The 16,511-nt window shown below is 39.8% G+C and overlaps 1 protein-coding gene across 6 annotated transcripts in view; it reads left to right on the top strand.

The window, feature by feature from the left end:
- MCTP1 (multiple C2 and transmembrane domain containing 1) overlaps positions 1 to 13,380 on the top strand; it is a 1,233,450-nt gene extending 1,220,070 nt beyond the window's left edge. For all 6 annotated transcript variants that reach the window (XM_075325086.1, XM_075325087.1, XM_075325088.1 and 3 more), the window contains 2 exons: positions 841 to 938; positions 10,566 to 13,380. In XM_075325086.1, coding sequence (XP_075181201.1) covers positions 841 to 938; positions 10,566 to 10,637 — 170 coding nt within the window. In that variant the 3' untranslated portion in view covers positions 10,638 to 13,380. The remainder of the gene's footprint in view (positions 1 to 840; positions 939 to 10,565) is intronic.
- The last annotated feature ends 3,131 nt before the right edge of the window (positions 13,381 to 16,511 follow it).

Raw genomic sequence — 16,511 nt, forward strand, 5'->3', positions numbered from 1 at the left:
CAAACCTTCAAATTAAATGTTACAATCTGCACTTGAATTCTGTTGTAGAGGTTTCATTTCAAATCCAATGTGGTGGCATGCAGAGCCCAACTCGCGAAAATTGTGTCACTGTCCAAATATTTCTGGACCTAACTGTACGTTCGAAACCCATTCTGCGGGTTGTCCTGACGTAAACCTCGACGGGAGCAGTGAACGAAGATCAGAAGGCAATGTGAAAGGGGCCTAGGGAATAAATGTGCTTGTAAACAGAAAATGGTGCAAAATTTTAATGGAACACGTTCAAAGCAATTACATTTTCCCCCAAATAAATGCATTTAATTAATAAAAATTTTGGCCCCAAATGTGTTAAAGGTTTTGAATATGAAATAATTTTCTCCCTTTACAGGGCTTACTTAATTGGAGCAAACAGGTTTTGGTGCTCCTCTGTATGCTTAGTCACAGTCACCCTGGACCTGATGTCACACCAAGATTGTCTGAAAATGTTGAAATTCATTCTTAGATATTAACTTTTCCTCTAATTTCTCATATTCCTTTATTATCTCTTCATACCTGTACAACGATTCTATGCATTATGATGAAGACGTTTGTGAGATTTATAAACTTTGCACTTTTTTAGAAGTTGCTCGCCTCCCCCCATCCTTCCTTCTCAGTAATTTCTGTATGAAGGTACTTTTGGGTGAAACAAATAAGAGCTGGTATCAGTATTTAGTGATGTCACATAATGATGGTTGTAGTTCAGTGTAGGTTTTTTTTTTTAATGATCAGATCAAAGTAAAAGGAATTGAACTAAAAATTATGGTTATTGTAATTCACTCATGTCTTTTTTTTCTACAATTATAGGAATAAATAAGTTTACAAAGAAGATTCGCAGTCCATATATGATTGACAATAATGAGATTCTCGACTTCCTCACCAGAGTTCCTTCTGATGTGCAGCTGGTAGGTGCCATCGATTCTGTACATGGCCATTGTACTTCTATTTATTAGATTAAATACACTATCCCCATTGGCACCTGAATCATCAGTATTTTGGAAATAATCAATGAATTTGTAGTAAAGAGTACATATGGAAGACAGATATTAATTCTCCAGAGCAGTAGCGTAACCAAGGTCCGATAGGCCCTAGTGCAAAATTTGGACTTGGGCCCCCTCCCACTGCAAGTTAGTCAGATGTATGGGCCCTAATAGCATTCTAAATTCTATAAGGACATACATGTTGCCTCCCTCTTCATTATATACTAACATTCCCCATCCTGTACTAATGTCTACCATCCTTGGACCATTCCTGATATATATGTCCCCCATCCTGGTATGTATGTCCCTCATCCTAGTCCCATGTCTCCCATTCTGGCATATATATGTCCCCATCCTTGGTCCATACTGCTATAATGTTGACAATCCTGGGCTCCTTTCTGGTATATATATCTCCCATCCTGGTATATGTATCCCCAATCCTGGGTCCATCTTGTTATATATATCCACCATCCTGGGACACTTCCTCGTATATAATGTCCCCAATCCTAGTATATATGTCCCCTATCCTGGTATATATGCTCCCCATCCTGGTATATATGTTCCCCATCCTGGTCCCATCCTGATATATATACAGTATAATGTCCCTCATCCTGGTATATATGTTCCCCATCCTTGGCACATTCATGGTATATAGTGTCCCTATCTTAGTATATGTGTCCCCCATCCAGGGCCCCTTTATGACTTATATGTGCCCAATTCTGTGGCCATATATGTATATATTTCTCTGTTCTTTAATTCATAAAAAAAGATTCTACTTACCTCCCCTTCTCCCACGCTGGCCGGCCTCCTCTTCTGTAGCTGGTGCAGAAGCCGGCAACTGACTTCAGCATGCAAGCAACATGTAGTACATCACGTCACTATCATGCGCTATCAGTGACTTGAATGCGATGTCAGCTGTCAACCTCTGATTGGCCATCGGCATGAATTGCACTGCAGCGGGTCTCTGTGTAGCAATTTATTTCAGCTGAATATCTGTCCTTGGATGCACATCCAGCTGAGCTATACGATGGCATAGGAGAGCTTCCCTGTAGCACAGGTTCAGTCATATATGCACCCTCTGCGACTGCAATCATTATGCCCCTGCTTCTAACAACCATTTACTCCACCATAATTGACCACTTTCTCTAACACAAACTAGAAGTAGAAGCACTGGTAGCACAATGCATCACTAATCTGTAAAATAAAATGTTACCATCGTCTGGGCGGAGGCGTAAACTTAAAGGAGTTTTTCGGCCTTGAAGTAAGTTTCGGTTGTCACTCTATGGGACTACAGAATCCAGACAGTATACCTTACGCACGCTGTCAGGATTCTCCCTGAGTGCCAAATAGAAGTGTCAGCCTGTACCGGCTAGGTTCTAATCTGCTTCTCTTAATGTTCCCTTAATGTTCTATTCTCATCTGCTTCATTGAGTGTTTTTATGAGAGAATCGGATGAGAATCTAGTAAGCATATGACCACCCACTCAATCTGTCAACTGAAGAGAATCCTGGCAGAATGCAGAATGCACACTGTCAGGATTTGCTAATCTGTAGTCACACAGCGTGTCTGCAGAAATGTTACCCGAGCCAGGAAAACCCATTTAATTTGGATGGTCCTTAGGAAGTTTCCTCCAGAATAGTTCAGTTTGATCCCTAGCAGGATAAAGATACCCCCTTCATATACTATTTATTCTGGACACATACAGGCTTACATAATTGTCTAATTATATGTGATGATTTCTAAATGAAATATAGTTAGATCCCGAAATATTTGGACAGTGACACAAGTTTTGTCATTTTAGCTGCTTACCAAAACATATTCAAGATTCAGTAATATAATCAATATGGGCTTAAAGTGACGACTCAGCTTTAATTTGAGGGTATTCACATCCTAACAGCTATTTAACCCCTTTAACCCCTGTCGATTTTCCGTTGTTCGATTTCATTATTTCCCCTTTTTAATTATATCATTTTTTGGTAGATGTGATGGTTTGATCAGCTATTGCATTTTATTGCAATGTTGTGGCGACCAAAAAATATAATTCTGGTGTTTTTATTTTTTTTTTCTCACTACACCATGTACCAATCAGATTAATTTATTTTATATTTTGATAGATCTGGTATTTTTGAATGCGACTATACCAAATATGTCTATTTTTTATTATTATTGTTTTATTCTCAATAGGGCAATAGGGGGGTGATTTCCACTTTTTTCATATTTTTAAAAACTTTTTTTTTACATTTTTTATTGATTTTACTAGTCCCCTTAGGGCACTTTATGCCTATTGCTTCTGCTGTTCAGGGCGATGCTTCAGCTGGCGATCTGCTGGCATACACAGGAAGTGAGTCATGACAGCGACAAGGGTCATCAGCTGAGCCCACACTGTCATGGCAACCCATTGGCACCCCATGATCGAGTCACAGGGCCGCCGATGACGGCGGGGAATGGCGTCATCCCCGCTCGTGCGCGTTAAATCACGCTGTTAGAGTTTGACAGTGTGATCTAAGAGATTAAGAGACATGTTAGCTGCACATGTTTGCTGATTAGATCAGCAGACATGTGCAGGGAATAATGTGGGCTTGCTGTTTAAGCCCACATAAAAGGGATCGAGGCAACCTAGGACATATAGATACATCCTAGATCGTAAAGGGGTTAATATGTAGTTGCCTTTTTTTCAAGGTATCAATAGTAATTGAACAATTATCTCAGAAACTCTTTAATGGGCTGCATGGGCTACTCCCGCCTTAATTCATCATCAATTAAGAAAGTAAAAGGTCTAGAGCTGGTTGTAAGTATGGCATTTGCATTTGGGTTAAAGGAGCTCTCAATGGAAGGGAAAAAGAAGAAATCCATCACAGGGATAGCAGAAATATTAGGAGGGGCCAAATCAACAGTTTGGTACATTCTGAGAAAAAAAAAAGACCGCACTGGTAAGTGTGGGAACTAAAAGAAAACCTGTATGTCGATAGAAAACAACAGTCATGTATAATCGCAGAAACCTTTCCATGATGAAGATAAACCCCTTCACAACATCCACGCAAGTGAAGAATACTTTCCAAGAAGTAAGTGTTTCAGAATCTAAATCTACCAAGAATCATAAGAGCAAATACAGAGGGTTCATCACAAGATGCAACCAGTAATAAAGCCTTAAAAATAGAAAGACTTTGCAAAAAAAAATCATTTAAAGAAGCCAGCCCAGTTCTGGAAAAGCATTTTAGGACAGATGAAACTAAGATCAACCTGTACCAGAATGATGGGAAGAAGAAAGAATGGAAAAGGCTTGGAACGGCTCATGATCCAAAGCATACCATATTCTCTGTAAAACATGGTTGAATCAGTGTTTTGGTTGGGCATCCATGGCTTCCCATGGCGCTGAGTCATTAATATATATTGGTGATGTGACTGAAGACAGAAGCAGCCGGCTGAATTCTGAAGTATACAGGGCGATACTTTTTGCTGAGATTCAACCAAATAGAGCAAGGTAGATTGGACAGTGCTTTGCAGTAGAAATGGACAATGACCCAAAACATACTGCGTAGGCAACCCAGGAGTTTTTTTTAAGGCAAAGAAGTGGAATATTCTGCAATAGCTGAGTCAATTACCAGGTCTCAACCCTATTGAGCTGCATTTCACATGCACAAGCTTAAGGCAGAAATACCTACAAACAAGCAACAACTGAAGTCAGCTACAATAAAGGTGGGCAAAGCATCACAATGGAGGAAACCCAGCATCTGGTTACGTCCATGTTTTCCAGACTTTAGGCAGTCATTGCTGCACATGCTTCTCTACAAAATATTAAAAATGACCATTTTATTTAAGGGAAAGTAAGTTTGTCCAATTACTTTTGAGCCCCTGAAATGAGGATTTATAGAAAAATGGTTGCAATTCCTAAATATTTCACAGGATATTTTTGTTCAACCCCTTTAATTAAACCTAAAAGTTTCCACTTCAATTGTATCTCCGTTGTTTCATTTTAAATAAAAAATAGAAAATAGTGGCATTCGGAGCCCAAATCAGGAAGATTCGATCACTGTCCAAAGATTTCTGGACCTTAAGGCCACGTTACACGCAGCGACTAACGATATATCGCCGGGCTCACGGATTCCGTAACGCACCACCGGCGTCGTTAGCGACGTCGTTGCGTGTGACACCAACGAGCGGCCGTTAACGATGGAAAATACTCACCAAATCATCCATCGTTGACATGTCGTTCATTTTCAAAAAATCGTTGATTGTTGAGGACGCAGGTTGTTCATCGTTCCCAAGGCAGCACACATTGCTATGTGTGACACCTCGGGAACGACGAACTACAGCTTACCTGCGGCCGCTGGCAATGAGGAAGGAAGGAGGTGGGTGGAATTTACGGCCGCTCATCTCCGCCCCTCCACTTCTATTGGGCGGCTGCTTAGTGATGCCGCTGTGACGCCGCACGAACTGCCCCCTTAGAAAGGAGGTTGTTTGCCAGCCACAGCGACGTCGCTAGACAGGTAAGTCCGTGTGATGGCTCCTAACGATATTGTGCGCCACGGGCAGCGATTTGCCCGTGACGCACAAACGACGGGGGCGGGTGCTTTCACCAGCGCTATTGCTAGCGATATCGCTGCGTGGAAAGCCCCCTTGATTGTACTTCTGAAGCACATGACAGACGGTACCTAGAGACATAAGTTTGATTTGCACCCTCTGTATCCACATTAGTTCCTTTAACAACCTGAAAATTTGGGAGGATGCATAATGCGTTATACATCTGATTGTCACTGGACACCTTGTTATATTTGAATGTGACAAAGTGTGTACCATAGACACACAAGTGCCTGATATGGGGACCCAGGGAATAAGGCAAGCAGCTTAGGTTGGCTACATTCCCTGTTTATTCTTAAAGAAGCCACTGCAGCAATTTCATACTGGTGGTGGTGGTGGTGGAAAGATTAGGAACCTTACTAGGAAACCGAACTTTGCTTCTGGACTTTATCCTTACCCCCATATGAGCAAATAAGAGATATAGACCCATCAGAAATCCTATATGCACAAGGCATTTTGCTTGAGGTATTTTAGGACAGAAATGGTATACTGTAACTGAGTGGTAATATCTGTGAATTCTCCCCAGTGTATGTAGACTTTATTAAATGACTAATGTGTCATGTATATTATCAGGTGGCTTACATTTTAGTCTTTTCTTTACTTATGCAGAGGCAGACCCTTATATATAAAGCTATTTATTTTGTACACTGCTCATCTTTATTTTTGAGTTGCTGCTTTTCCATAGGGAAGATAATGGCAAACAGCCCAGAGCCCTCTCAAAGCTACAGCTTAAAATGATGGGTCTTGCTCCTTAACCTACTAATTTATAGTTGACAAACTGAGTGATACAGAGTATCTATATTCAAGAAATTGTGTTAAACACTGGCCTCCCATACTGACACATTGTATGTCACAATACAAGTACTTAGGGTAGAATCCATTAAAGCAATTGATATATTTTGTTAATACTATCAGAACTTTAAATATAGTGCTCTGCTGTCAGAGAACATTTTTTTTTTTTAAAAACCCAAAATTCAAGTTCCATGGATGTACTATAAATGGGGTTCCATTCAGCTTTTATGTGCATTTTTTTTTATCGGAGCAAATTCTGAAAAGTGGGACAGGCACAAACATTTCTGAATGAAATCTGCCACATCAATAAAGTGCAACGGAAAGAATATAAGTTAAAGAGAAACTTTTTGATATTGTATATGTCGTAGGCCTCGTAATTCTGTGTAGATCCTTGGAGGTCCTGGCTCTGATCGCTCAAAAAAACCCTCAGAGAAGTGTGCACCGAATGCCCAGAGCAGAGTATGGGTTCAATAGAAAGTGGAGACGTCCCTTCGGACCCGATCTGCACAGAATAAAAGGGCCATCAACATTTAAAAACATTATCAAAATGTTTTGTTACTAAAAATGTAATACATAATAAAAAAATAAATTGCTTAGGAATAAATAAATCTAAACACTACAAGAAAGTCCCCAATGCAGACTACAACAAAACCCACATCAAAACAAAAGAGGTGATAGGACATGAAAACAAAAAAATAAGATGTGAATGACATATATAGTTTAATAAATACCATCAACAGACTATTAACTATACTTAAAACAATAATAATAAATTAATATAGGATCATAATATAAACTATAATATAAATGATTACTAGCCAAACCAGTCTGATCATAATATGATATATGAAGGATGAACATCTAGTCACAACTAGTGATAAATAAATATTAACTATTCATGTTCGGATTATTCATAACGAATCCCAAAGTACTGATCCGGTATTCGTCCTGCATAACGAACATAATAAAAGTCAATGGGGAACCCAAGCATTTTTCTTGCTGTGACAAATACTGAAATAGTTCTCGGTATTCGGTAAGCATTATCCGAACACGAAAAGTTACTATTCAGCCATCTCTAGTCACAACTTGATTTTACAAAGTAGTGTTTGTTATCAAATGACAAAATAGCAATGGCTAAGTACCTTTAGTGCCATGATTCAGGCTGGCTTTTCCCTGCTGCTGGTTACACCCAGCTCTGGCCTGGTCATGTCAAGGGTTAACTTCCCTTGCCTCGTTCTGGATCCCAGGACGCTATATATTGCCTCTCTACCTATGGCTCAGTGCCAGTGATATTTCCGCCTTGCACCGTGTATACTGGCTCTGGTAAGTGTTTCTGATCTGTCCTGCCTCCCTGCTACTGTGTCCTGACTTGTACCCTCCCCCATTCGTCTGCCTGTCTCGGTCCCTGACTTCCTGCTCCTGTCTGTTGTTTGTGTTTCCCTCTGCATACCTAATCTCCCGGCTTCCGACTTGGTTCTGTTTTCTGACTTGATATTGATCCTCCCTTTGCAGTGATTCGACTTTCCTGGCTAGACCCTGACTGTTTGACTACTCTATTGCCCCCTGGTAACTTGCCTGTTAACTGCTTGCTGAAGTTACTCTGCTGTACTTCAGCTGCTTTTCCATTACAGTGTTTCTTTGTCTCTCCTTCACTACTCTGCTGCCACCTAGTGGTGAATATGCTGTACTACGTCTTATTAGCCTTTGTACCGCGTGACATTTAGTATATGTAGTAGTACCAAATGCTACTACGTATGATGAACTTCTGATCACAACATGATTTTAGAAAATAGAATTAGCTGATCATATGATGCTGATAAATATAACTCATCTAGCGCAGACACCTCAATGTGCATATTGTAGTCTTTGTTAGGAAGATCTGCGACGCTCCTCTTGAAGATTGTGAAACATGTGTTGAGGTGCCACTAAAGGCGCTTCAAAGATCTTTCTAACAAACACTACAATACGCACATTTAGGTATCTGCGCTAGAGGAGTTATATTTATCATCATCATGTGATCAGCTAATTCTGTTTTCTAAAATCATATTGGGATCAGGTGTTCATCATTGCAACTAGCACTTGGTACAATTACATATACTGGAAGAAGGTGCTTACATTAGAGAGGTTACTCCCATTGGTATTATGTCATTAGATAAGATTAATTTTAGAATCATGTTGTGACTTGATCTACATTTATCATTTTATGATCAGACTAGTGATTGTTTTTTTACTAGTAATCATCTTTACTATATTTTATGCCATGATTCCACATTAATTGATTATTAATATTTTGAAAATAGTTACTAGTCTATTGCTTGTACATGATACAACTATACACATATATATGTAATTTAATTTTTATTAATCATTTATTACATTTTTTTTATTAGAGTTTAGATTATAGACTATTCAAGTTAAACCTGTATTGTGGCGCACACTGTTCTGTGCTCTAAAGCCTCACTCCTTCCCTGGAAAGAGGAGTGACTTAGCAAGCATTCGCCAGATTGCACTAAAAGTGTAGCACAATGGTAAAGAAAGGTAACAAAGAGATAGAAAAACAATTAAACCATGGTGTCTAAAGATGCACCACGTTTGTTCAGAAAGTGCCACTGTCATATATTTGTAGTATCTAGTCTATTTTCAGCTGTACAATTTTACGAGTGTTAGTAAGTCTGGCCTAAATTACATCATGGTTACAGCTTTTGGCAAGCGTGCATTCACACATAGCTGATCTTTTTCCAACTGTCCTATTTCAATGGAGCTTTCAAAAATCCTTGCCTTTGCCTTCAGAACACTAATACGACGATGGACTGCTTGCCCATGTATACAGCATATGGGCTGCCATCAACATGCACTACATATGGGGACAGAACGGTTGGGTCACCAATCTTTCGTTCCCTAGGCAGTTTTGTTTGTTATGTGAATAGGGCTATATAAACTTATGTCAATCATCTCATTTATATGTCAATCAACAGACATTTATAGGCAAAAGTCGGGCTGGTAAGTGGGGCCATAACTTTCTTCACTGACAGCTCCCAGGGGAAAAGTCATTCTTTAGCCTGATATGCTTAGACATAATTGCCTAAATGTTCGTTTATTACCAAATCTATGTATGCTACACAATAGGACATTATACAAACCCCAATGTTCAAATAGTCCAGAAAATATCCAAGTATGTCAGGTTATAAAATTAGTTATAACAGTAAAGGCCGCTTTACACGCTACGACATCGCTAAAGCGATCTCGTTGGGGTCACGGAATTTGTGACGCACATCCGGCCACTTTAACAATGTCGTTGTGTGTGACACCTATGAGCGATTTTGAATCATTGCAAAAACGTTCAAAATCGCTAATCGGTGACATGCCCACCTATTCCCAATTATTGTTGCTGCTGCTTGGACGATGTAGTTCGTTGTTCCTGCGGCAGCACACATCGCTATGTGTGACACCGCAGGAACGAGGGACCTCACCTTACCTGCAGCCGCCAGCAATGCGGAAGGAAGGTGGTGGGCGGGAAGTTACGTCCCGTTCATCTCCGCCCCTACGCTTCTATTGGGCGGTCGCTTAGTGACACTGCTGTGACGCCGAACGGACCGCCCCCTTAGAAAGGAATCGGTTCGCCGGTCACAGTGACGTCGCTAGGCAGGTAAGTAGTGTGACGGGTCCGCGCGATTTTGTGCGCCACGGGCAATGATTTGCATTTTTTGGTGTGTTTTTTTAATGAAGTCAATGGGTGAGAGGGCTAAAAAATGCATGAAAAAATGCACCAACAATTGACATGCTGCAGATTATTTTCTGTACCAAATCTGAAAATGAAAAATAAGCAACATGTGCACAAAACTTCATAATTCTCATTGACTTAGCTGGCACAAACATAGAAATGCAAATTTGGGCCACAAACTGCATCAAATCTGCAAGAAAACTGCACCTAAAAACACACCATGTGCACAAGGCCTAATGTATTATGGTTGGAAACTTTGTCCAAATCCATGTTGTGTTTATCCAGCCACAGTCTTTTCATTTCTGCTACAACTTGCCCCTTCCTATCTCTGTATTTAGTATTTCCCAATCCCATCTGTATCTTTAAAATTCTGTTCTCAGGCTGATAATATTGGTCAATTTTTTTCTATTACAACGATGCATCTACCGACCAGTTTTGTCTCCGACTTTATGTGTAAACAGGTGCAATATCGGGAACTAAAACCAGACGCCGGTCACAGCCCCAGCAAAAAGAAGAAGAATAATCTTGGTTAGCCAGAGCTACGCATGGAGGAGAACGGCATCTGCTCGCCGCTGAGAAAGGGAAGCCCTCCGGCCTCACACACATTCTCATTGTTTATGTTACCTTATACTGTATTTTTTATCTTGATTGGGACAATTTGTATATATTGTATAAAGGCAGATACCATTGTACAATACGAATTTGATATAAACTGGGGAGTTCATGTCTTGCTGTGTGAATGCTCTGCCTGGATCAGTGGTGTGAAGCTGGAAATAAAGCAGCATTCAGGATAGTGTAGATATTGTCTTCTATTAGTATATGGCTGAGATAGGCTGCACACTATATGCACATGCTTTAGCCAAAAAAAGCTATATTTCTCATAGAGTAATTCTTTGGATTTTTAAATAAGAATATGCACTTTTGGATTCAGTGCCTAGCTGTCCCCGTTGTTGGTGTATTAGCCCCGGCTTGTGTGGGCTACTATAATACTTAAAGCTATGGTGTCATTCATTCTATGATCTGTCCCTCAAGCTCCTCAGTTGCTTAGGACTATCACACATAAAATCATTCTCTGCAAGCAAATAAACCAAAATAAGGGAAATATTTTGTTTTCACAAGAAAAAACGTAAATGTGTAGTACTGAATTCTCTATGGAAAATAACCCATGAACAGGCTGTGGTGGATAAATAATTGGAATTTCTGTCAATGAGATGGTTCCAGGTGAAAGCTTAAAGGGCATTTCATTACTGTTGCCTAATAAGAGCAAAAAGAGTGTATATATATATATATATATATATATATATATATATATATATATATATATATTAAAGGTCAGGTAGTTCCAGACTATCCAGCAGTGATAACATCACATGCACCATTCACATATACACGTGATCTCTGCAGTCATTCACTTACCACAATGGTCATATGTGCATATGCAAGTGTCACTGCATTGCCCAAAACAGTGGCACTGGAGTAGGCATTTAATCTGTGAGAGGTTGTTTTTTTTTATCTCATACTATCTATTACTGTTAGTATTTTAATAGCATAAATTTAAAATGTAGTGTATATATATATATATATATATATATATATATATACACACACACACACATACTCTGTCAAGCAACATAGTAACAGCGTTTTGAACTTTTCACGTTCAGGCTCCATATCTCACCATCCACTACAGTTTCATACTTGAATACCTGAAACTACCGTCATTATGTAGACAATCATCTGGCTATCTCATATGTAAATTTGGCTTACCTTACAACTATTTAGCATATGACTAGTTATGCAGATTCTTGTCATGTCAGTGTATTGTTTTCCTCCTAAAAATCTAAATTTAAATTTGTATTATTTTGTTAGTATTTTGTAAATCCACCTTTGGCTTCAACACTGCCTGAACCTTTGTGGGCATGCTCTCGATCAAGCATGTCTTGACCAAAATCTGATCCCAGGTCTCTTCTATACATTCCCAATGTTGTTGTATACTGGTCGACTCACTTGGGTATGTATACAGCTTTTACTTCAACTCTACCACAAGTGTTTGAATGGATTGAGGTCTGGGGACTGTGGTGGCCAATCCAGCACCTCTACTTCATTATTACTGAACTATTTCTTCACGAATTTCGACATATGCTTCAGGTCGTTGTCCTGTTGGAACACTATGTCAACTTTTTCATACCCATAGTACTCATAATTCGTTTGGTAGGATACTTGCATATAGCTCAGTATTGAGACCACCATCGATCCTGGTAAAGTATCCAATGCATTTGGCTTTGAAATATCCCCATACGATCAGGCATCCTCCACTGAACTTGACAGTTCCTTCAATTTTCTGATCCGTTAGCTCCTCTTTCCTTTTTTCTTCCAGACTGATTTGCACTCATCAGTGCCTAGTCTATTGACGTTTGTCTCATCGCTCTAAATAACCCATTTCCAATCTTCTACTGTCCACTTTTTGTACATCTTTGCAAACTTGAGCCTGCACTTCTTATGATAATATTGAAGTTGAGGCTTCTTCACCTTTTTTCAGGCCAGCATTCCAGACTTATGTAACATGATGTTACAAGGTGCTTGCATGGTTGTCTGTGATCTCATTATTACAAAACATACAAGCCACATCCACTGCCATGTTTGTCGCTCCAGAACTGATTGACTTTATGATGAGCCCACTTGTTGACTACGATTTTTTGCCTGGACGTTCACCTCTTGGCTTTTGACTAGATGGTTGGACTTAATTTTGTATTCTTCCAACTGTCATGGCACTCACATGATGCAGTTTGCCAATTTTCTTGACCAAGAGACTGGTATTGATGAGTTGGATGATGTTGTTTCTGTTTTCTTGGGAAATCTTCTTTATGGCTGCTTCTCTATTTGAATCAGTGACCCTTTACTTGGGAATCAACCTAATAAAGCACTGAGCTATTAGGGAATGTGAAAACAGGTTGTAATTTGTAGAATACAGAGAGAAGTTTTTTTTTCAAACACCAGAAGCAAAACAGTAACAATGCAGTGACATGACAAGAATCGGTATAACTAATAATACACTAAATAGTTGCAAGTCAAATTTATGTATGAGATAGACAAGATGATTGTCTATAAAATGAAGGTATTCTCACATTCAAAGATGTAATGGAAGGTGAGATATGCAGCCCAAAATTCAAAAGTTAAAAATATTGTTACCCTTTTACTCGTCACTGTATATTATACAAATCTTACAACTATATATATATATATATATATATATATATATATATATATATATATATAATTACACATACAAATGTGCATACACACAGCATGTGCAAAAGTTCTATGCAGGTGTCACTAAATGATAAATATGGGAAACAAAGGAAGAATAGTTTAAAAAATAGAAGTGTTCTTAGTTTATATTCAACTAACAAAATTCAAAGTGAATGATCAAAAGATAAATCTAAATCAAATCTATATTTGGTGTAGATCTGTGTTGATCCTTCTGTCTCTTCATGTAATCCCACGCAGACTGAACGATGTTGAGATGAGGGCTCTGCGGTGGCCGTATCATCACTTCCAGGACTCCTTGTTCTTCTTTACTCTGAAGATAGTAATGTCATTGTCTGTTTGGGGTTGTTGTTCTGCTGAAGATTAAATTTAGAGCAATCGTACTGCTCCTTGATGGCATTTGTATGATGGATATGTACTTGAACCAACAGATATACCTATAACTAAAAGTATCTGGCTGAATAAGAATGATGCACCTAAATATCACGAGATAACAGTGCTACAAAATATCTCATAAATATATCTTTATTAAATATAAAATATTCTAATGGATTTTGTAAAAAATAAATAACAGAGCAGCTCATTAGAATATTGACAACAAACCACCCAAGGCTATAAACAGTGTATGTTAATACGCCCACATATCTATTGCAGTACATTCCCTAGTGGTTAACACATACTGCAAATAGAAGAGTATTGAGTGCAAACCTACATAGTAATGATGTGGAGCGCTGTGCCACAATACAATGGATAAGTATTTGCTTGTATTTTTTAACATTGAGGACATCATAAATTTTGCCAAAATAACTTCCAGCATTTGCTCAAATGCAGCACAAAACTTGCAAGGCGCTTCCTGCTTTACTGTTGCCTTTAGACACCCATTATTTTACCATTCTCCAGCTCTTAGGAGGCAAACTGCCTTGGGCTATGTGCGCAAGTAGCGTTATTTTACTGCGTTTTCGCTGCGTTTAAAACTGCAGCATGTCATTGTCAAAATGCATGCGTTCTGCTTCCCCAGCAAAGTCTATGAGAAGTCAGCAAATTCCATGCGCACGTTGCTTTTTTAAACGCAGTGTTTTGGATGCCAAATATTTGACAAAATCGATGTGTTTAAAAAAGCAACATGTCACTTATTTTGTGCGTTTTGGTTGCATTTTCCACCCATTGAAATCAATGAGGTGTGTCAAAACGCAACCAAAATGTTTAGCTGTGCGCTTGCACTGCATTTTTGTTGCGTTCTGCATGCTTTTTTTTAACAAACAAAACGCAGGTCTTTCTGTCTCTCTCTCTCTGTCGATGACGGTCTCTCTCTCTCTCTCTGTCTGTTGGTCGGTCTCTCTCTCTCTGTCAGTTGGTCAGTCATTCTCTCTCTGCCGGTCGGTCTCTCCCTCTCTCTTTCATACTCACCGATCACTGGCGCAGCGCTGCACAGCTGTCAGAAAGCTCTGGCGGCTTCTCCAGCTTTTGAAAATGCCTGCTTCTCATTATTCCATCTCGTATTCACTGCTTTCCCCGCCCATCGCTGCCTATGATTGGTTGCATTCAGACAAGCCCCCACGCTGAGTGACAGCTGTCTCACCACTGCAACCAATCACAGCTGTCGGTGGGCAGTTCTATATATCGTGCAGTAAAAAAAAAAAAATAATTTAAAAAAAATGACGTGCAATTCCCCAATTTTGATACCAGCCAAGGTAAAGCCACACAGCTGAAGACTGGTATTCTCAGGATGGGGAACCCCATGTTATGGGGAGCCTCCCAGCCTAAAAATATCAGCCAGCAGCCGCCCGGAATTGCTGCATCCATTAGATGCGACAGTCCCGGGACTCTGCCCGTCTCATCCCGAATTGCCCTGGTGCAGTGGCAATTGGTGTAATAAGGAATTAATGGCAGCCCATAGCTGCCACTAAGTCCTAGGTTAATCATGGCAGGCGTCTATGAGACACCCACCATGATTAATCTGTAAGTTAAAGAAAATAAACAAATACACCAAAAAAATCCTTTATTTGGAATAAAAGACAAAAAACTACCCTCTTTCACCACTTTATTAATCTCCATACAGCACTCTAGGTCCGACGTAATCCACACGAGGTCCCACGACGATTTCATTTGTGCTACATTGGAAGCTGACAGCGAGCGACTACAGACCATGACCGCTCTCTGTCAGCTCCACGCAGCAACTGAAGGGAGTCACGCTATCAGCGATGACGTCACTCAGGTTACCCGTGGCCACCGCTGGCTCCTCCAACTGTGACAGCAAGTCGCCCAAGTGACTGAAGTGAGCCACGCGATCAGCGGTGCCGTCACTCAGGTGATTTGTGGTCTCGAGTGGAGAACTCCAGCTGGCCGTGGGTAACCTGAGTATCGGCACCGCTGATCGCGCGGCTCACTTTAGTCACTCAGGGGATTTGCGGTCACCGGTGAGTCCTTCATCGGTGACCGCAAATCAAGCCGCGGCACAAAGACAGAGCCGCACCATGACAATGAAGTCCTAGTTCCTATGTAAAGTCACTTAGTCTTGCTTTCATGTTGAAGGTATGGTTTTTAGCCATAATTCTTCCATGTAGACCACTTCTGGCAAAATGTCGCTGAACTGCAGAAAGGTGTAGCTGTGTTCCACTGGTTTCTGCCAGTTCTGAGCTTATGGCCCTGCTGGACATTTTTTAATTTAACAGGGAAGCATAAGTGTCTTTCATCAGCTGCACTAAGTTTCCTTGGCTGATGACAGATTCTATTGTCCTCAATATTTGCCCTTTCATGATGTCCACAAAGCTGAAAAATACATGCAGAAACTCATCCATCATGCAGTACCATCAGGGAGGCATCTGACTGGCTCTATATTTATTCTGTAGGAGAACAACGACTCCAAACTTACAGCCAATGTCATTAAAAACTATCTTCAGCATCAAAAGATTGGTGGCTAGTTCTACAAGATGTTTGGAGCAACCTCCCTACAATGTTCCTTCAAAAACTATGTACAAGTGTTACTAGAAGAATCAATGCTGTTTTGAATACAAAGGATGGTCATACCAAATATTTGTTTGATTTAGATTTGTCTTGTGTTCATTTGGTGTGTGTGTGTATATATATATATATATATTATATTATATATATATATATTTATATATTTATATTTATATATA

Source organism: Anomaloglossus baeobatrachus, chromosome 1 (genome assembly GCF_048569485.1).
Source record: "Anomaloglossus baeobatrachus isolate aAnoBae1 chromosome 1, aAnoBae1.hap1, whole genome shotgun sequence".
Taxonomy (NCBI): Eukaryota; Metazoa; Chordata; class Amphibia; order Anura; family Aromobatidae; genus Anomaloglossus; species Anomaloglossus baeobatrachus.